General features: G+C 43.7%; 1 protein-coding gene across 4 annotated transcripts in view; it reads right to left on the reverse strand.

Moving 5' to 3' along the window:
- LPIN1 (lipin 1) overlaps positions 1–22982 on the reverse strand; it is an 83572-nt gene that overhangs the window by 56244 nt on the left and 4346 nt on the right. For all 4 annotated transcript variants that reach the window (XR_012659493.1, XM_075086789.1, XM_075086788.1 and 1 more), the window contains exon 2: positions 4304–4360. Coding sequence is in view for 3 of the 4 variants with exons in the window: in XM_075086789.1 (XP_074942890.1) it covers positions 4304–4360 (57 nt within the window). In the remaining variant the exon portion in view is untranslated. The remainder of the gene's footprint in view (positions 1–4303; positions 4361–22982) is intronic.

Genomic DNA, 22982 nt, shown 5'->3' on the forward strand with positions numbered 1-22982 from the left:
GAGGACTGGGAAGCTGCCATATGAGGATAGGCTGGGAGAGCTGGGTTTGTTCAGCCTTGAGAAAAGGAGGCTCAGAGGGGATCTCATCACCATGCACCAGTACTTAAGGGGTAGCTACAAAGAAGATGGAGACTCCCTTTTTACACGGAGTCACATGGAGAGGACAAGGGGGAATGGACACAAGTTGCTCTCGGGGAGATTCCAATTGGACACGAGAGGAAAATTTTTCACACTGAGGACAGTCACCATTGGAATAATCTCCCCAGGGAAGTGGCTGACTGGGCCACGTTGGACACCTTTAAGAGTCGGCTGGACAGGGTGTTGGGCCATTTTGTTTAGACTGTGCTCTTCCCAGAAAGGTTGGACTAGATGATCCCTGAGGTCCCTTCCAATCTGTGATTCTGTGATTCATTTCCATCAGTTTAAAAATAATTATTCAGAAAACTAAACTTAGGTTTGCTGTGCTGAACAATATATCAGCCAGTTCAGATTCGGGAAATGAACTATTTAATGGAGGAAAAGCATTCCATAGATTGCAAGGAAGTACTTCTTTTTTTCTGATTTTTTGCTGTTGTGTTGAAAGTGGAGCAAAAATCGGAATTTTACCCTAAAGGGAAATTTCAGTATTTGGATATTAATATTTGAACAAAGACTCTGAAATATCCAAGACTCTTGAAGTATAAAATGCACAAAAGGTTTTGCAAGTGAAACACATGTCTTAAAGTGGGGTTATTATGGATATGTCATCTGGCCAGAAAGTGTGATATATTTGAATGGCTCTCAGGAGGATATAATGCATTATAAGGAAATCTAATTCAATGTTAAACTGAGAGAGTTGAAACAATTTTAGTTAGTTGGGTATTAAAATACTGCAAATGAATATGTAATCCACTCTGACTGCCCTATGTATCATTCTCTAGATCATGCCCTTACATAAAAGCCAGCTCTGTGTCCATGTACTTCTGTACACAGTTTGACAAAAGCTTACAAGCACTTGCACATAAATACAAGAACTTTTTTTACAAATTATGTTTCAGAGTTATTGCAAGAAAATGGATGCATTCAAGAGTTGTCAAGCTGTGAAAATCATTTATCCCTGTTCCATAAATATGGCAGAGGTGTTCCTTAAAACAAGAATTTTGCATTTGTCTATGGAAATCATGTACTTTAGTGAAATTAGTAGAATCAATTTTGTTAGGTCTAGCATGTTCTGGGGTAGAAAGCCTTTGTTCTGGCAGGCTTTATGCTTTACATATTCCATTATGCAAACTGGAGAATTCATAAAAGACTTTGCCCCATTCCAGCTACCCTTGTCACAATCTACCATACAGTTTGTCTAGTGCAGACAAATCTGCATGCCTTGAACAGTCTCTCAAACCTGGCAGCTTCTGCCCACAAAAGCAACGTAAGCTTGTTTTACTATTTCTCACATGTCGGCAACACTGTGGTCAGCCTATCATGCACAAAGACAGTTCCCATCCCAGTGAGTTTAGAGTCTGAAAAGTATCAGGCCTGATGCTCAGTTCACACAAAGCAACATAATCCCATTTGAGTCAGTGAACTCTGTATTGCACAAGCAAAGGGTCTTGCTCATTGTTTCAAACAGGTGGAAATTTTTTTTTTATAAAGCAAGACTAGGAGCAGGCAACCAGACAGTGCTTTGGATTAAGTTCTGCCATAGTACAAGAAGAGACGAAGGCCTAGTCAGAAAATACAGAAAATAATCCTATTTAACAAAATAAAACCCAGAGTCATACCCACAGGTAGCTCAGAGTCATCTCAAGGTACATGTCTGCTTCTGATCTGAATCCTTCAGACACCCTGTTTTATCCCACCCCCACCCCCACGCTGCAATCTGGGCACAAATAAAAAAGCCTCCCTGTGCAGTCATCCCAGTGATATCAGATGCCCCTCCTCTGCAGCCCAGCTCATTCACCCTGCACGTTTTGCATGTTGCTTGCATGGGCTTGGGATTGTGCTTATTTCTCATCTACTTTGTCCAGCTCAGATGCAAATTACCCTGTGTAATTGTTTCCTGTGGCAGATTCAGTCTGATATGGGTTTTTCACTTTCTGTTTCATACTGCTAACGTGTCTGTACAGACATAGGCACAGCTTAGTGTAAACATGTCTTTTGTCTGCAACATCTTTGGGATTTCTTTATTGTTAGTAGTTTGCTAATTTCCCATAATCTCCATTCTGTGTAGCACGTTTTAAATATAGCACATCCATGTTACAAAATTCTTCCTCCTCCTCTTCTTCATGTATTTCTTTACTATGTTATGAGACATCTAGGACGAACAGCGTGGTAATGATATGTAAAAATGAATTCAAAATTTTGCCCAAATAAAACATAAACTGATGATTCTTAAAGTATAATCTTACTGTAATAATGTGTTATCCTCAGTTCTTTCAAAGTTACAGTACAAGTCCATGTGACATGTTTTGGTTACCCAGGAGATCATAGAATCATAGATTCATAGAATCATTAAAGTTGGAAGTGACCTCAAGGATCATCAAGCCCAACCGTTTACCCAACACCACCATGCCTCCTAAACCATGCCCCAAAGTGCCACATCTTCGCGTTTTTTAAATACCTCCAGGGATGGAGACTCAACCACCTCTCTGGGCAGCCTTTTCCAATGCCTGACCACTCTTTAAGTAAAGAGTTTTTTCCTAATATCCAATCTAAGCCTCCCCTGATGCACCTTGAGGACATTTCCTCTCATCCTATCACTAGTTACTTGGGAGAAGAGACCAACACCCACCTCGCTACAACCTCCTTTCAGGCAGTTGTAGAGAGCAATAAGGTCTCCCCTCAGCCTCCTCTTCTCCAGGCTAAATAACCCCAGTTCCCTGAACCTCTCCTCATGAGACCTGCTCTCTAGACCCTTCACCAGCTTCCTTGCCCTTCTCTTGCCAAGTTCAGAATCTCACCTGAATGCAGATCCAAGTGTTCCCAAAGTTAAAAGTTCACATCTGTAGTATTGCTTTACATGTGTTTAATTTTCAGATTTTATGCTGTCCTCTAATTGGAGTCCTTCCCTGTTTATTTTACTGGCATTTTGAATTCCCAGGTACCTTTCTGTCTGCATAGTTCAGCTACTGAATTGGGTGTCCAAACCCAACCCTTGCCAACAGCAACCAACCTCACCCTTATTTCAGACTGCCTGTTTGACTTACCCACCTGTCCAGTTTACATGACATTGCTAATATCAAATTCGTCATAAAAATTAGATCCTCAGTGTGTAAAAGTTGATATACCTCCATGGAAATCTTGACCTACATCTGCCAGACCCAAACCAAAAAGCTGCCAGGCTCTACCAACTAGCTAGCACACCAAGGAGCTACATGCAAGTCACCATAGAGTCCTGGATCAGGAAGGTTCCCCATAAACCATAGAGTATGTCGTACACTGCACTGTCGGTTGTGTGGAAGCACCTGAGTGGGATCGACATGAGGTAGCAGTACATCTATGCTAACATTATACTCCACCCAGGCTAATACGTCTCCTGTGAAACCCATGCAGAGCTATACGGTGACTCCAATAGTTCAGCTTTGTGGATGTGTCAACATGGCTCTGCTTGGTGCTGGGTAGAAATGCTGTTGTCCTACCTGTGATTTCAAACATGTCAGCCTCTAAATATTCTGCCCCACCATCACTGTATGAGTAGGTCACTCTGAGGAATACAGTCCAGAGTCACTCAGGAAATCACCAGGTTGTTGCCTGGATCTGCCTTTTTTCCCTCCCTCACCAGTGATTCAGCAGTGGCAGTTGTGTAACTGGAGTGGGAAGCACCCTTCTCCCTCTCTCATTACTTCTCCTGAGTGGTTCTTCTGTCCAGTTCATGGCTGTGTCCCAAGACCACCACCTCACAGATGTGCTTTCTGCCTTCCAGGAGAGCAGCAGCAGGGGTGTCTGCGTACGTTTTCCCTGACTTGGGACATGTCTCACATCTCACATTCACCACAGGTTTGCTGGTTCTGTGCTTATTGCACAGGTCAAGTGCCAAATTTCAACATTTTTGTGCTGTTTCCATCCTTGTCCGGCTAGTACCAGCCACATGTGAGGGTCACCAGTTTCACAGAGCCACCCAACCTGTCACACCAATAATAATACCACAGTGGACATAGAGTGACACAGTGTCCAAAGGGTGACACTTGGACGTGCCGTGCTGGGTACCAGAAGGTGGACAGGAGTTAACTACCACCTTACCCTGTTTTCCCAAAGACCCACCAGGCTTCAAGCTAGGCCTGCCCTAAGGCACTGGAGTTAAAAAGCAAATGAACAATTTAATTCCTACATTTAGATTGCGAGTCCAGACGTTTCGAATCCAGCCGGGATCTTTCATCAATGGAATCTGAAAGAAACAAAGAATAACGAGGAATAATACAGTTCATTAACAATGCACAGAAGTTAATTTATCCAGGCCTCAATTATGGTCCTTGAAACCCTGCTGCTCTAATGAAAACCTCTCCTGTGATTCCTTGGTAAGCCACACTGCCCTTGTGCCATCCTCTCTTTTTATCTGTACTGAGAGGTGTTCTTGATTCTCTCTTTCCATCATCTCAGTTTTCAGGGATTTTGCAGAAGGATTTAATCCTCTGCTAGCAGGGTCTATATCATCAGCCAGAGACAGCTTGGGAGCAGGGGATCCCTGTGAGCTCTGAAGAAGCATGGACCACAACAAGCTCTCTATTTATTCTTTCACAGGATGGGATTGCCCAATGCAAAGGACAGAGGCAGAGCTGCAATCCCACCGTGCTGCCTTAGGGAAAAGATCTTTCCATACAGCAGCATCCCTAGATCTGTTTGTGGTACAGGAAGACTTCTAATACCCAGTAGGACAGGAAAAGGAATTCTGTAGGACATGAAGAGCATGTGCAGCCCCTTTGAAACAATCTGGAGTTCAGGGGCTACATAGCAGAGCCAGGACTTCATTCCCTGAGTCCTGAGTCCCTGAGTCCTCCTGACAGGCGGCACAGGAGCTGAAACAGAGTGGCTGTGCTTTCAGAGCCAGAGCCCCAAAGCTGAGGTGGCACACAATTACAGTGACAACCTCTTTCTGAATACATAGAACTAAGAATGACTGGTGACTTCATTTTTAAAGAAACCACAGTTGCAAGACACATTGAAATAAATTAATACCTAGTAAAAAAGGTAATCTTCCAGGGTTGCTGGACATGATGGGATTCATGTTTAGAATAAAAGGAAAAGTTATTGAAGAGAAGTTCTGTACTGCATATTATAATGTGTTTTTTATTCCATAGTGAAATTTTACACTGAAAGGACTAATTATACACCATTGATAAATATGATGATATGAACAAAATGTTTGAAAGTGTGTAGAAAAATCAAAAATCAAATATGGCCAGGTTTGCTGGTGGTGTGTGTTGTGAAAACATTAATATTCCCTCATATTAAAATCTCAAAATTTTTCAAGCACAAATGTTAACCAGAAAAAACCAAACTCATTCAACTCTCTATCAAGTTATGTGACACCCAGCATACTCTATGGAACCTTACTGAGCAAATAGAAGAGGTATGAAACGATCCCTTTCCTGAACTCACTCTCATTTAAATACAGCTAGTAAAACAATAACAAATAAGGAGGAATCAGAAATAGAAAAATAAGCATTGCAGAAATAAATTCACCCAGTTTCCCCTCTGGTAGGTGTGGCTCTTAAGTGTTCCATTAATGTTCATTACACTCACTTACACTGTTATATGTATAATTAGAATAACATTTCATGTAGGTGATGGGAAACATAAGTTTGGGGTGGCACCATCAGGAGAAGACAGCAGAGGTCTGGCACGTAGCCCTTCTCTGTTCACAATTAAACCTTGCACTTGAGCATTCCATTAGGGATTGCACCACACTATTCAAACACAATTTACAAAGTATCTCAACAACCTTATGGGCCAGGTGGTATTATTAATTCAATTTTCCAAATGAAGAAACTGAGATACGCCCTGATTAAATTACTTACTCTGTGTTACAATGTAAGTCTAGCATCAGAATTAGAAACAGATCTCTTTCCGTATGGTCCATTGTTTTAACAAGTCTATCCTTTCTTTGTATTCTCAGAAGCAGAACAAAAATACTGGCATTATTGCACTGATAATTAAATGACAGAAATGCTCTTGCAGGCTAAATTATTAATTGAAATACAGATGTGTGTTGCATGCAAATGCTGGGTTTAATACAATTACATTTTCCTGCTGTATGTGCCTGTTTGGCTTTGAGGTGCATCTTGCTGCTTTGTTGACCAAGATGGTGGCTTGAAGATATAGCAATTGTCTGCTCAGGGATAACATTAAATATTTAGAACAGGAAATATCAGATCAAATTCACAGTAAATGTTTATGTATTTGATGTTTGTATTTCTGGCACATATAAAATACATATGGTATATGTGTTCTATATTTTGCTAGGGCAAGTTTCATCCCATTTTACACAGTCTGAGGTGTGGGTCTTAGTGCCTATCTTTAGTCTTTGTCACTTTTTGAGTTCTAGGAGCACTTCCACCTCCCAGGGAGAGGTGCCAGCCCCATCCATGTCTTGACCATGTGAGAAGGAAACCCAGATGTGTCGGCTGGATGCAGTGTTTGGGGCACAACTGGCTTCATTCCCTGGAAAATGCCCGCCCCACAGCTGGGCTGTAGCCTCTGGGTTTCCCAAAGGAAATCAGCTGTGCAAAACAAGAACCCATTAGGGTACCAGTGTGCCACTTGTGCGCACACGGCTGGGTCCAGAATAGCTGCTTTGGGATGGGCTGGAAGGAGCAGCTGTGAAGGCAGGCAGTACACTAGGAAGTGCCACCTTCTTACTCCGAACATCAGGGACACGCTGGCAGAGGGGATCAAGGGTTTTCTGTATTAATTCATCCCTTCTTCCTCTTTCCCCAACATCTGCAATCTGTTCTGGAGCCCATCTAGCTAGAAAACAGCTCATATGAGTAGATTTCTTTTCAAATATCTATATTGATTAAAGGATTAGACTGACCCTCATTCTTTTTCTTTTTCGTTCTCCTTGTCTCTCTCTTTCCTGCACTTTTGTTCCCTCTCTCATTCCTTTTCTTTCTTTCTTAAAAACAATCAAAGTTCCTGTTAAATCACATAAGTGATTAAAGAAATAAATCTTAGAAACAATAATAGGAACTGCCACAGGAAAACAGTGCGTTTCATTAGCAGAGAAGTCAACAACCTGTTGCAACAGAGTTGATAATTGTACAACAGTTCCTCTGAAAAACAGTGATCAGAGACAGTCCTGTAAAACATTCTTTGTGTACTAGTGTAACAACCACGCGACTCTCCAGGATCCCTGCCAGCAGTTTAAAAGTACAGTTAATGTTGCAGTTAAGTATTTGATCTTTAGAGTTGTCTAATCTCCGCACCTTCTCATATTTGAAAAACAACCCTAAGGAGCTTTCATTCAGCCCTGCAATTAATGGAAAATATTAGTATTTATTGAAAGGTATTTTGTCAATTGTTTAGAGTGACTGTTATAAATCAACCATCTGCCTTTCTTGTTTAGTAGGCTTGGAAATGCAAATTGACATCAGTAAAAATTATTTTAAAGCAGACACAATGCATCAAATCTTTTCTTCAGCTGTGCCAGTCTCTGTGGTCACCTGCTGACCTCAGAGAACAAAGCTAACGTAGGGAAAAGAGGACCTTGCACTTAAGCTCGTGAAATAGGACACGAGGGCTATTCCTGTACAAGAAAACTAAACAAAGTCAAGGCACAGGGGGAGGCACTGGGACATGCTGGTCTGTGCCCTGACGCTGGAAGAACAGCGCTTGGCACGGCTGCAGCCCCGGCCAGCAACCAGCACCCAGCTTGGGAATGAGCACAGAGCATTTCCAGCAGGCATCTGAATGGGGCCAACCAGTTTTCAGGGTTGAAGGAGCTTAATAGCATGGAGGTGACTAGATCACGCCAGGTAGCATCAAAGCCAGAGGATGGGAACTGTCACTGTTGAGTTCACTAGCACCAGTGCAGCCAAGAGCTCCAGATCTCCTCTGGAGCTACCTGAGCTTGCTTCCTTCCAGGAGGGTGGGCATATCACAAGCCCTGTTGCTCAGTTCTCCTGATGTCTAACAGGAATAATAGCCTCCTAAATTGTCAGGGTAAATTCATTAATATTCATAAGAGAACTGCAACTTGTGGTGCAAAGAAAAATTTGCCTTTCAACCCCTAAGAGAGGCTTTATGACCCTATCTTGGCCAGTCTAGCAGCATTAAGCCAAGCTGTACTATTCCCAGCTAAATGAGAAGTGTTAAGAGTTGAGAGATTTCATATAGCTGATAGAAGGTGGAGTAAAACAAGAGAAGATTCAGAGATAACAGATATTGTGGTGTGATATCTGCAGGAGAACAGATTGTCTATACTTCATACTCTCACTAGAGTGAAAAATATATACAAATATTGCAAGGAAAAAATGAAAAGGTGGTAACTGTAATCCATCGCCCCTTGGGAGAGATATGGAGATGCAATAAGTATGAAATGCATCAGGGAACATTTAGGCATTAGGAAAACATTATAATACCAGGAGCAGGCAAGCTCTGGTATGGCTTGCCGGAAGAGGCTGAGATCTTTCAGAGCAGGCTGAACACACATTTGTCAGAAATGTTTTAATTATAGTCGAATTTTCCTGTAAGCATAGAAATGAACTGGATGATCTCTGAGTCTCTTCCAGCTGTGTATTCTATTATTCTATGACAAAGTGACACGGCAGGATGAGGCTGCATTTTCAGGAGCTCTTTCCTAGCAATGAAATCTCACAGTGGAAAAAAGTCAGAAACTGGTGGTGAAAACTGTGTTACATGAGATGTTTTGAATCTGGCTGAGAAAATAGTGCAGAAAAGCTGTAGGGAAGCATGGCAGAGTAGCCAAGGAATGGGCTGGGTGACCTACAAGGCTCTTCTGCATCAAACTTCTGACTCAGTCTCACGACATCACCTGACTGGTGTTTAACTCATCACACTGATGCAACAGATGCTGTAAACAAAGCTACTCATTTGTGAATTACTCAGGTAATTTTAATCTGTTTCCTTAATGTGGTTAAGTACACACTGTATGTGTGCTTCATTGCTGCTAATACCAGACAGCAACATACTATTTCTTCACTTGCGGAGCATCTGATTTTAAAAAGCAATTATAAAACCCACCTCTGATGCCCAGACGTGACTTACGTTTTCTCTGTAGTGTGGGTGCCTAGTGCAGAGCAGCTGGGCTGTTCTTTCACAGAGACTCAGAGCCAGTACCTTTGATGAGAGGATGCTATCTCCACTACAGACCATCTTTTAAGCAACAAAGAGGAAGGCGGACTGCCTTCTTTTAAGATAAGATAAATTGAGCACGTGACCAAATTACCTTTCTAAATGACCTTAAGGAAGAAAACCACATCCTAGTATCTAGGACAGTCAGATTTGACTGACAACATTATTTTTTTCCTGGAGAGGTGTAGCTAGAGTCAGGTGAAGCTTGGGACATCAGTAAATAATGTCAAAGAAATGTTAACTGGAGAGAGGTGTGTCAGAAACTGCAGTAGTGAGTTCCTAGTCAAATGGCCTGACATCTTAACCCACCAAGCCAAAGAATTGCTGTCTATATTCACTTTCTATAAGAAGGCCACCAAAATATAGCCACTGGTCTGTGGGAGGCCGCATGGGGGGCTGCAGCACATGAAGATCAGCACAGCACAGTTTAAGTACTTTGAAACACGGGAACCATAGTCAAGCTTTGTCATATGGAGTGGAGAGGCCCAACAAGATGCCAGTTCTGCTTCAGCACCTCTCTCAAGCTTGGCCTGCATAATTTCTTTCAAGTCAAAGGAGCCATTATGCTCAAGCATTTTGGTAGCTCTGGGGTCCCAAGGCATCACATGGAGAGAGAGGCCCAGGTGTCGGGAAGATCCTAAGCAGCTTGGAGCCTCCTTACTTGGCCAGTCCTCACAGCCTGCATTGCTCCAAGGACAGCATGGGAGCCAGGGCAGCTCCTGCAGCACGAGCACGATGTCCTCCCTGCCCCAACACTGCTGAAAATACGGATAGCTGCATTTTGCACTAGCTCAGGTTACTCAATTATTTTAAAATATAGACCTAATCTGAATGATTTTTAATAATCCAGCATCCATGGCATTTCTGTCCTGGAGCTCCAACCTTCTTGCTAAGTGTCAGTGGGAGAAGAGGAACAGCTGGACTGCTGCAATCTCCAGCAGAGCCCAGGCACGGCGGTTTGCTGACCACATCTGAAAGTGAGTTCAAGCAAAGGTAGGAAGAACACTACAGCGCAGTTATATTATTTAGTCATGCACCTTACTGAGTACATCTCAGCACTGGGTTAACATATGACGCCCTAGCACAGGTCTTTGAAATATACCTGTCCAGATGCCTTAGGCCAGGTCTGAATTCTTTCTGCTGAGCTCCTCACATTTCTTAACCCCACATTAGTCACCGTAAAAATTATCAGATGTTTATCTAAAATCTTATGACACATCCATTGACAGCTGATAAAGGCCATTTCCTCATCTCCACCAAACCATTCAGCTCTGGGAGCGTGTTTGACCGCCACCTCCATTGGCTGGCGTGGTGGCCCCACCGCCACGCCTGCTGCTTGCTTTTGGCAGGTATTTTAATGACTGCTGTTAACACTGCACCTGGGAATGTTCCTCTTACGAATTGCCTCAGGCTACCAAAAGGTGTTTCATGAGGTGATGTTTCCACATCACGCGCTCCCTGGTGGCTTCAGCCTTTCCAGACCTGGGGACCTCCCAGCCCTCTCCTTTACAGGGCAGCCTCACCCTCATGCCTGGAAATGGGGGCCACTGGCTGCAGCTCTCCACCGGACCACTGAGGAAGGCTGTACACGCCAATCTCCAGAGGGGGGTTAAAATGACTGCCTCTCCTCACAGTCAGGGGCAGGAAGCTGCACGACTGTGGTATCTGTGTCATACATACATGCCCTTGCATGTTGGGCTTGGCCTTGTGACAAGCTTTGGGTCATCCAGACCCTTGCTCTTAAGTATGAGGCAGAGGAGTTCAGAGCTAGATCCAGCAGAATATAGGATTTGCACCCATGAAAAATCTGGAAACTTTGGGTTTTGCATGATAAATCAAGAACAGACCAAGTTGATGCCTGCCCCATTGGTTTTCATACTGAGACACCAGATATGTGCTTAGTCATGTACACAGGGGACCCTCAGGAAGAAAACAAGGCAGGAGCTATTAAGAAGCTCTTGGCTTCAGACATACTCTGGTCAAACAGGTATGGCAGTGGAGCTAAACCCGGAGTGGTCCTGTTTACAAGCTTGAGAAACTGGGTTTGTGACACACACTGGATTCCCAGGCTCTGCAGCACCCAGGAGTATACAGGAATAAAAACTGCTATAACTGCTGAGCTGCTGCCTGTTCTTTAAATAATACAAGGCACAGTTTGTGTGTGTTTCACTTGCTATTAAATTTTGCCATAGGTCACATACAAATAGCTTACAGAAGTCTGTGGGGCACTTTCAGAAATGAGCATTTCTCTGATCCCTTTTGTTTTCTGTGTAGGTCTGGGCATGAGTTTCAGGAGTGGGGATGGGGTTAGGAAGATGACAGGCACAAAAGTGGGTGCTGCATGCTGAAAAGCTGGACGAGCCTTTCATGTTGTGAATTGAACCCTTTGTCCATTTGTCTAAGGCAGCTGCCTCTGTAGCGTGGCATAAATGTCGCCGCAGCGAGTGGGAGGTAATGGCCACATCTGGGGCTGACCTTTAAAAATCAGCTGGGCTTTTTATCCTCTCTGTTTACTTGCTTTGTTTTCTTGTAGGCTTTTACTCAGAGGTCTTCCCTGTGGGTATCATACCTATTTTAGACTGGAGGTGAAGCTTCCCCTCTCCCTGCCCATTGATTTGCGGTGAAGCCTCCCATCAGAATGCAATTTATTCAGAGGAGATTAAATTTTGCCACAGACTGAAGTTGCTTTGAGTCAGTACTTATATCTAAGTATTTATGTATGTTACCATCCAGAGCCAGCAAGTGTACCAACAGAGTAATGTGCACATCAGATTTCAAGATACAGCTTCATGACAGGTTTGAAAGAGTGATAACAACCCTGCATTAAAGTGCAAGTTAATTAAAATATACATGGAGGGTTTCACCTTTCTCTGTCTACCTGGGGAAAAAAATACAGATAGGTTTGTTGTGATTCCTTCAATCCTTTCATGCAGTCAAACCTTAAAGCTTCACATACTCATTAGTAACTGCAGGAAAAAAGTATCATTGTCTTATATGTAGTCTTCATAGGTTTTTTTAAAGGGATTTGCTAGCCACAGCCTTTTAGGGAGTAAGTTTAGGTCATTTCATGGAACACGGGTATGTTTGTAATATGGAGAGGACAGAACTTCTGTCCCAAGATCAGATTTCTGAAGTGGAAACATAAGGAGAGGAAAAACAATCCCACCTCTGGGGGGTGGGTCAGGAACTTTGGAAATGTCCATTGTGGCTGGCACTATCGCAGGCTTTCTGTGCTCTGCTGCGCAACCCAGCTTCTGTTTTTTTAAACATAAAATGGAGAAAACAGTATCAACCTCAGACTATTGTTACGAAACGGAATTTCTCAGTGTTCACAAAGGGTCTGAGTTCCTTGGGTCAGTATGTAGGGTACACATGTAGTAAAGATTATGTGTACGTAAACATAAGTTCGAAAATACGCTTTGGAAGCAGTTCCCTGCTGGATTTTACCCAGGAGATCAGAGAATAAGGAGGAGGGGAAAGCTAAGTGTGCCTTTCATTGCACGTGACTTGTTTTTCTCACTAACGCTACATGCTGTTCAGGACTATTTCTAGGAAGAAGGAGGCAGTCATAAAAACCAATCAAAATAAGCTACAGATTTGCTGACTAGTAGATAAACAGCACATGCAGAACAAGAGGAAGTTTTTAACTCAAATTCTTGGGGAGAAGCATCACAGAATAAAATGGGGCAGAAGTATATTTATTCCTGTGGAACAAGTTTAGTATTTGTTCATATAAAAAGCTTTAAAAGTCTTTAGAAATATTTTAGACCATGTTAATAAATGCTTGGGCTTAACTGGGCTTTAGTAATACTAAAATAATTGGATTGACTTTGAAATTGTTCCACCGTGTAACAATATCACACTTTTAGAGGTTCCCTGCCTCTCATCCTACTTGTCTCAGTATTTTGCCTAAACCAGGCTTAGTGGCTTTGCATTTATTGCTCTCTTTTGCTAAATGTCATATAGTTTTTCTCCACACAGCACAATGCTACAGGTGAAGATTTACAGAGTCCTGGCTGTAGTGAATGCAGTTTACGTCACCAGTGGACACTCCACACAGGGCTGGCTGACCCCAGAATAGAGCAACAGGTCCCAGCATTAACTACAAGTGTCTATTTTACAATCCTGAAGATCCCATTGCTGTTTGGCTGGTGGTGAAGCAGCAACAACCAGCTGCCCTCAGGAATGTCTTGGGGCTATCTGTTTTCTGGATTTGTAGCTTAAGAGCAATATGGAGAGACAGGTCTCAACACCTGAGTGAGAAACCTCTCCCAGAGTCCAGTGACATGGCTGAGGACATCAGAGATCCACCTCTGTCAGTGGAGGAGCCTGACTGGTATTTCTGTTACCCACACAGGGCTGGTTTTCCCCAGAAGTGAAGTCAAGGAATTCAGAGCTCCATTTTTTGGTTCATATTTATTGAGTATATTGGATTTTAGAGGTACTCCTCCATTCAGATGAATGAAGGATTATTAACTGCTCTGTGAAAAATGAACACCACCTGATACTCCAGGCTAGCAGGCCCCATTTTTAAATTAACTTCACAGCTTAGGAAGAAGAGACAATCTGTTCACTGTAGCAGGCTCCAGCAGATTTACTTATTTTCTCTTCATTATGCAATGCCGATAATGTAATTATTCTCATGTGAAGGGATTCCTGCAGATGCAAGCACACAGGTCCAGCTGTTCTTGTTTTGCTTGAGGTGGCAAAACAGGACTCTGCCTTGTCAGAGCCTTTCTCACCCAGGTCATAGTTTCCATCATGTGCCATCAGTTGGTTTGTTAGTGTTAATTTTAGTAAGATAGCATTAGATTTGAAGACCCCGTGGTATACAATGCAAAGAGGTTTAATGTAAGAACCCTCCTATATTCAGCTCAGATGCCCCTATCTGACTTTAAGGACACAGATTAGCCCCCTGACTTCAAGGCCACCTTTCTTAAGTGGGACCAGATCCAGGGGCTGCCCCTTACCTTAGACATCCATAACAAAGATGGTTACGTCCGGATTCCCTTCCTAATCAACAGGAAGGGTAGCATTGCTAGACCATGATCCATCTGACCTACCGTAAGACGGCACAACACGGAGCACTCAGGTATAGCCTGTTTTCTGTAAATTGTCTTGGGAAGACCATTTCTGTAACCATCCACTATTCTTTTTCCTTTACATTTTTCACCCTTTATCCCCACAGGATAGATCTGCTTTTTACCTTGCCTAAAGCATACTGCTTCCATCAGGGATTGTGGCTCCATGAAACAAAGTCAACTTTTCTTCAGCAAAGCTCTCCTGGGCAGTGGAAAAGTGCAAACAAATGCAAATACCTCCTGAAAATCAGTACAGCAGTCAAAAGATCTTCATTTTCATCAGTATTAACTTATCCCAGGGGTTACAAAGGAGAAGAACAGTGCTCTAAGACTCATTTTATGCTGCTGTTTGCTGGCCTTTAGCAGTGCGTACAAGCTTTAATTGTGGCCCACTTTGCCACACACTGTACAGGGACAAAACAAAAAGGCTGTGCCATGAGATCTCTTTTGTGCAATCCTCCCTAATTTAAGGAGGTGAATGATTTCCAAATATTAACATTCGAAAGTCTTGTCAGTCATTCAATGGCTGCTGCTTGTCACCAGTTTTATTAACATAATGAGGAGCAAGACATCATTACTGTAGGCAGTGTAGGATGAGCTGCAGAGTTTGCTTGATTTGTATGGCAAGGTGAGGAATGTGCTGCCCGGGTGCTGTGAGGCCAGCGAGAGGTCAGGAGGTATGTCTGCTCCAGCACTCTCAATGCTCTGGTTTCAGGGCTGCTTGTCTGGGGATTTACAAAGGCCTTTTACAAAGCAGAAAATAAACCATCGGCATTACCAAGCAGCTAAGGCCACAGTTTTTCAATAGTTGTGAACTGGCAGAAGCCAATTAAAGAGAGGAACTTCCTCTCCCATGTGGAAATGTGCAGATCCCCAGTGAGTAGCATCTTCCCTAACCTTAGCCAAAGCCTAAATTAGCTTACAGTTCCCTCTGTAGGCAGTGGAGAGGTAGAGACGATTTCAAGGATTGATTCACTCCAACACGGTTGTTGTCTTTAGCTGGGGAAACTAGCCCTTCTGTAGGGATGTCCCCTGCTTCCATTGAACAGAAATGTGGTAAAAAACCCTGCAGCATCCTATTCCACTCCCTCTGATGTGGGTGGAGATGAAACAATTCCAAGGGAAAGCAGGAGGGGCGGTGCCCCAGAGAACCTGTGGGAATTCCAGGAGTGGCTGGGATTGAGGGTCCTTCCCCAGATGCCATGCGAGGAAGGGATAAAGGCTGATGTATCTGGCCTTTGGCAGTCCTCCTTAGTGGAGGCTGAAGGCTCCCTCCAGCTTCTGCCGGAAGCTAAGGGAGAACATTGCTGGGCTGGATGCAGCCCATCTCTTGTATACATCTTATATGGGTGCCCTGCGGAAGGGAAACCTTTTCCCCACCAGCTAGTGCCCACGTCCCTTTGGACCTGTCATCCCTCACCCCCTGACCCTGATTCACCTTTAACCCCCCATCTCTGCCCAGCCATTCTTTCAAACCGAGCTCCGTCCCCACAGGCTGTCCCACTAATTGTCCTTTCCTACTTATGGGCTACAGTACAAGTTCCCAGCCCATGAAAAAGCTAAAAATCTGGGTCCTGCTGTAAGCACTGTGTTAATACTTAGTCCAGGACATTTTCATAGTGCCTCAGCCATTGCAGAAAACCCCCTCTCCTGCCCAGCTGCCCAGACCGCTGAGAAAAAACAGTGGGGAAACTTGACCATCGCCTCTCCTGCTGCACTAACCTGTCACCCATTAGGCACATACAGCCAGCAGGAAACTAGACACCTGCTTCGGTCTTGCAGTCATTAAGTGTTGGTCTAGTGTGTCTGCCAAACCCCTATTAATAAACCATCTTTTTGTCTGTCGCAGAGTTATGCCGCGATAAAATGCCATTCCCTTTCTACAATGCATCTTCTTTGTGTTCCACAGGTCACAGCTTTCTTTTCTGTACCATTTCCTAATCTACTGAGATTTGTGCAGTGCTTACAAGAGGAGGAAGAATATCAAAATCAGTGAACTAGTCACACAAACAAAAGTCACAGGAAACTACTTGTTCTCAGTTATACCATTAGGGCCTGACTATCCACAACCTACCACCCTAGAAGTGGGGGGGGGGGGGGGGGAGAGAGGGAAAGAGTATTAATTTTGAGGAAGACGTAAGGTTTATGGCACAGTTTATATCCAAATGTGTTGCTGCAGAAATGTTCCGTGGGCATCTTCATGGGCTCCTGCTTTACAAGTCTAACGCAGCTGCTGGAGGGGAGCAGAAGGGACAGGAGAAATGAAAAATAAAGCAAACTTCCTTCTTCCATAATTTTAACTTCCCTCAGTTACTGTGGGAGGGGCGAAAAAGTATTATTGTATTTGTAATCTGTTTATTAAATGCATTACCCCTTTCATATACGGCACAGCCTCCATGGATCTCAAAGCATCTTACAAAAGACAGTATTAGCATACTTGCCTTTTAACAGATGGAGCAACTGAGAAAGTTGCAGTGGGTTATTGAAACTCATCCAGCAGCACAAGGGAAAATAGCTTTGTCATCCTGTCTTGGGCCAGGGCTGCACTGATTAGGCCAAGAGCTACAATTTATTTCTCAATCTTAGCTGAGAGCCAAGTCTTACTTGAGTTATATTTAAGTTGTGGCTTCTCTTGCACACACAACATAAAATTTCCAGGGCAAGGGATTTATAAGTACCCAAACATTTTTACCAAAGGTCATGTCTGTATTGCTTTAAATCAGCTCAATTGCAATGAACATTGCATTTCCACTGACCTTCCAAAAAATGCCAGGTCTCAGCCAGTAAATCCAATTTAACTCAGGCTATAAAGATGAAGGACATTTAAATACCTATGGGAAAAATCTCCTTCAAGTTTAATCTGTTTTATTTTAAATTAGGCTAATACAAATTACGGAAAGCTTTTCAAGAAAGTTTTCATACAAATATTTCTTGCAATTTATTTGTTTATTAAAGAGTATATTTCCATGGAATTTCCTAAGTGTCCCTCTGCAGGAAAGCCCCCCTGCAGATGCCTTTGACTCATAAAAACCTCTAAGCAAAATCTGGCAGACTGGAGGTGCTCAGACATGACGAAAGGAGAGCCCTGAACTCTAGAGATTTCTCAGAGATATTTACTGGGATGGTGAGCCCACAAAGACCCAGCTTATACCTCTGCCTCATGTTTCTCTGCCTTCAGGTCTCCAAAAAATGATGAGTCCATGGGATCCTAAAATACCTAGGAAAAGATAGGGCAATCCATCATGATTTACAGATTTTAAAGGAAAATTAATTATTTTATTAGCAAAGCTATGCTGAAATCCTAATTGCTTATGTAAGTAAAAATTAACCTTGAAATGCTTGAGGATATATTTGTTTTTTAAAAGGTCACCTCCGCCCTGTAGCAGATTGCTATATGGAGGATGTTTGTATCAAAGCTGTACTACGTGCAGAGGGTGAGCAAAGAGAATGTGGCATTATATACCAGCTTAATGCAGAAAAAACACCCCTGAGTTGTAAAACACTGATGTAAATAAATAAAAACTTCATACTGGGTGGCAGGTATACAAAAAGTCTGGATGTAAGGATACATCCAGATTAACTGGCCTGTTTTTTGGTTTTTTTTTTTAATGGATACATCCAATTTAATTGACCATGCTTGCTGCAGGCTATTAATTATCCTATTGCCTTTTTTCTAACAAGATAAATACTAGGCATCAGCTATAAATAATATGTGTGACCACTGGAGGTCACTTTTGGTTTAGAAATTCTCCACTTCAGAGGCCTTTTGGCAGCAATACAACTTCTGCAAAAGCAGAAAGGAGCACAAGTGGAGTTTGCAACTTGTTCATGAAAATTAATTGAAAAAATATTTATTTCATTTTATTATATTTTGTGGCCCAGAAAGGCTTCAGGGAATTATAGCAAATTATCTTCATGAAACAGCTATTGTCATTAATTTTTTTCCACATTACACAGTTTTGCAATGAGGCTATTTTGGCCTGAAAGCCAATAACTTTATTAAATCAATGAATTGAAACAACAACTATAGGATTGGGTTAGAATGGAAAAGAACATTTTTTTTGTCTTTGTGGCTATGCAGATGCATTACTGGCTCTGTACTTAAAAGAAGAAAATGTTAAAACCGTTCACCTGATCGGTAGATCAGATATCTACCACAGAGCTCAAAGGCTCCAAGATTCAGGCTTTTACCATTGAAGAAGTAAAGAAGGAGCATAGAAAAGCAGTCATATTCTGTGTACTGGATTAATTTCTAGATTAATCCTGCAAAGTCTTTCTCCTCTGAGGAGATCATCCTTAGATGACTGGTACAATTTACTGCAGAGGCAGTGTGTCTGAATGAAAAAGGTTTTTTAGACCAGCCTCCATGTTCAGCCTCTTTCTTTTTGCAGTTTTTCTTGTTTACTCAGGCTCTCATGAAAGGGTGCTGCTTCCTGGGCTCTCTTGCTTGGGAGCAGCCATGCAATCCTTTCATCCTTCTACTCCCGTCTCTGTTGGGCAAAGGAGAATTTGCTCATCCATAAGAGCAGTGTATTTCAGCAGCATTGCCTCAAAACCAGCATTTCTCCAAGACCAGACCAAGGCATTTGCAAAATTCAGAAGGCAGAAGAGAAAAAATGAAGAGAGGGCAAGAGAATATAGAAGCCATCAGGTATTTTATTCTTGGCCTTTCAGATGGAGAATTTATTGTGAGTGGCCATGTCTCTATTGCCTGGTAACAGCACCTGTAATGTAGTGCCTGCTGTGTTTGAGTAAATGATTACTCTTTTGTGCTGTGGTCTGTTGTTTTGATGATGAACTTCCTGGGAGACTGGAAAGATAAAAATCACATCTTGCCACTTGAAGATTTAAAGAGCTATAACTTCTAAGTGGTACTACTAAGGGATAAACAGGCTCTTGACTCCTGCCCCTGTGCGCCATGGCAGTGCTGCAGATATTTCCAAGACACTGAAACCTCATCACCCTGGAGGCCTTATTAAACGTATGTATTTTTAATATTTTTTTACTTCAGTTTTTGAAACCTGGACAGAACTCATGTGCATGCACCCAAAATTCCTGCCCATGAGAGGAGTGCCAGGCCCCTACAGGACACAATGCAGGAGGCTCTGCAAAGCTGACTGCAGCTTCTCCTTTGCCATCAGCTTTGCAGGGAAACCACCCCAACGCAGCAATGATGGGCAGTGGCGCAGGTGCACGGAGAGCTCAGGGTTGGCAGTGAAGGTGCAACAGAGGTACCAGCTTCAGTTGGAAAAGCACAGACCATAGGTTATATGAGAAATGGTTTCAGGAACTTCTTTTTCCTTCTGCACTCATATATATAACTTTATACTGGTAATCTCTCAAAAAAAATGGTAGCTGATTTTCCTGTGAGGGTGGCTACCGGTACCAAAAGAGAGAAAATTAATTCTGAGGATGGTCTCAGGGTCACTTTCCCTCCTCATTTCATGAACTGCAATCCCAGGTGGGATGTGCCTCATTTCTAATACACGGTGCATTTAAACTGGGAGCGTGAGGGCTTGAGCTGTAAGGCAGCGTGCCCTGTCAGGATGGGCATACACAGGCTTTGTAGTAAAATGTGCCTTTCTCTCCTCACTGTTCCTTTACTCTACACGCAAGCATGGCTTTGCTTTCTGCTCCCATGCTCGCTTCCATACCCACCTCTGTCCCTCAGCATATGCAGCTCTGTTTTCAATTTCTTAATTATTTCTAGCTCTGTAAAAGCAATGAGATCCACAAGACCATTTGCTCCCATTTCCTTAAGGCCCCCCAATATATATATAATTTCAAGCAAAGCAGAAGGCAGTTCTGCATTTCCTGATCCATTTTGCTGTCAATGCTCTTCTCCAACGATGTCCCCAGCTTGTCCCCATTGAAACCAGAGGATGCACATTCTGGGGTGTGTGGGGACCAACACAATGGTCCCTTTCCATGCATACCCTGTTATGGCACCCGGGGCCTCATGCGGTGGGAAACACTCAGCTGATGACAGCCCAGCCCTTATCTGCTCATTGATTTGGAGGAGAAGCTCTTTGGGAGCCTGCAGTGTAAGCGCCAGAGTTCTGCTGCTTTTCAGGAAGCTTTTTCTTATCTCCCAGAGGCAGGGGACTTTAAATGGAACAAAGTTTTAACTTTTGCCATGACTGTTAAGAGCTTGATAAATTTTTAAATGCAAAAGTCTGAAAGTGGAGAGCAGGAAACAAATATGTATCACTGCTTTCAAAAATCTCAGATTTTAAGGCAGGCCTAGTTCTTAAAGATGTGTTTGTGCTTTCTGCCTGTTTGGACTGGGTTTTTCCTATGCACGCCTGTTTTAAGAGTGTTTTGCACTTGCAGCTGAGTTCTCAGTGTAGGTTTTGCTTAGCCACTTGGTCAGGGCTGCTGAAGCACAGCCCTGGGCTGACCAGTCCTTAGGCCATGGCCTTGATGTGGTACAAACTCCTGCTCCAGGTAAGATTCAGCTGTCACAGGCCACTACGAGGAGTAGGAGATCGGAAACAGAGAGGTTAACGCTCCATTTGCATTTACGGCAGCATAAGATAAATAAGTGTTATTAAAGCATTACTCATCATGCAAAGAAAGGTTATCAGGCAAAGGCAGTGTAGGCGACAGGAACTGGGGGGGCGAAGCAGCTGACAGCCTTGATACTGTTTGCCTACCACTTATTGCCCTCACAGCCTTTCGTCCCCGTGGACCAAGCTGAACTTTCAAATCTATATTAAGACAGAGCAGGCTCTGTGAGACATGATCTCCAGATACAGAGGATTGCTGACCTCCAGCAGTCGGCTCTAAATAAAACGCAAAAGGACCCAGTCTCCAGTCAGCTCCCCAGAGAGGTGCTCCGGGAGGTCCGGGGTGAACCACGGGGAAGGGTCTGGGTTCAATTTACTGGTTGTTTTTCAGTAGGTGGGAAGGCAGCACATGTGCTTGATGCTGAAGGAAAGCAGATCTGCAGTGAAAACTTTGAGACTTATTTACGCTTGCAAAAATACATCCCCCAGTTGCTGAAGTGTCAGCCCTCCAAAATGGGAGCAAGGGGCTGCAACCGGGCAGCACCTGCTCCCCGGGCTGCAGCTGCTGACCGGTAAGGGCACGGCCGGTAAGGCTGCCCTGGGGAGGAGAAGCTCCTGCCTCTTAAAAGGGTGAGGTCTGCTCAGCTGATGGCTGCGGAAAGGCCCACCAAAATGAAAGCGAACAAGAGCCCACACTGTGGGCCCTGTGTGGAGGGCAGTAGTTGAATCCTTGTGCCTGAAGTGGTACAGAGCAGCCGCAGGTCAGAAAGCCAGGGGGAATCAGGGACCGTGTGAGAGAGCCTTTGCTGGGGATGGGGCAGTCCCAGAGCCAGACCATTCCCACCTGCAGGGACAGATGGCAACAGTCCTGCTGTGAGCGTAGCTGGGGACACCCTTGCTGTACAGTGCAGGAGACTCGAGGTGAGCGGAGCCACCGGCTAAATGGGCTCTCACAGCATCGGTGGGGTGAGAGCAGCCTCTCCTCCCAGCTTGCTCATTCCACTTTACGCAGGATAACAGTTTTTTTGCAGTAAAAGTCTCACAGTGAGAGACAGGCAGATGTTTTTAGCTTTCCAAAGAAACTGATACTAATTAAATTGTTATCACCACTGGAATTTGGTAAATCCAGGACCACCTGCAGCCCTGGAGAAATGACAGTGTTTTATCACTGACTCAGTGGTTTGGCCTGGGACTGCGCAGAGACTGATACAAACCTGCCCTTGAGAAGCCAGCCAGTCTCCCACCCATGGCAGCATCACCAGCAGCTGTAGCACTGGCAGCAGATGGCAACTTAACTGCAGCAAGGCTTTGCATTTCTAGAAGGCTTCTCCCAGAGGATCTCAAAACACAATATAAGCTTCGGGTTAAATTCACCTAAAAATGTTGGGGCAGGAGGGAAATGAAGATTACAGCTTTCAAGTGTGCCCATTTACTTTGGGTACCCAGTACAAGTGTCTCAGGGGGGATTTTCACAGATGCTCAGCCCTTGCGGTTCAGGTGAAATTTGTAGAAATTCCTCTGGACATGAAGGTCTCAGCTGGGATCTCAGAGCAGAGCTACCTACAGTGAGTGGAAACACTGGAATATAAAACCTGAATTTTGCCTAGGGCCATATGCGAAGCTTGTACTTGATTCAGGAATTTGCACAGATCTCCCTGTGTCCACAATGCTTTGACAGGCCCTCTCCTCCTCTAAAAATCTGGCGATAATGAGGGTGGGTGAGTACTTTCAATGTCCCTCCTAGATATTTCTGTAATTAAGCATGAGCAGCATCTGTTAGCTGAACTACACAGCCCACAGTATTTTATTAGTTATCAGGTAAAAACAAAAATCTTTATGGGATCAAATTGAAAGAAATGCCACCATGTGGAGAGCTTGGTGATGTTTTAATAATATTCTCTTTTCTCCAATGTTTTTTTTTTTTTGCTAAATGTGTTACTGGTTTTCAGTGCCCACTGCAAAGTGTAACTCAGAAGATCCCACCGTGGCTCAGCTGCTGGGGTGACACAGCAGGCGGGCAGCAATGCCCAGAGATGCCAGGGGCAAGTCAGGCCAGGTGCCGTGTCTCCATCCAAGACAGTCCCGTTGCCCTGCTGAACAGGACTGC

The sequence above is a fragment of the Phalacrocorax aristotelis genome, chromosome 3, assembly GCF_949628215.1.
Source record: "Phalacrocorax aristotelis chromosome 3, bGulAri2.1, whole genome shotgun sequence".
Classification (NCBI taxonomy): domain Eukaryota; kingdom Metazoa; phylum Chordata; class Aves; order Suliformes; family Phalacrocoracidae; genus Phalacrocorax; species Phalacrocorax aristotelis.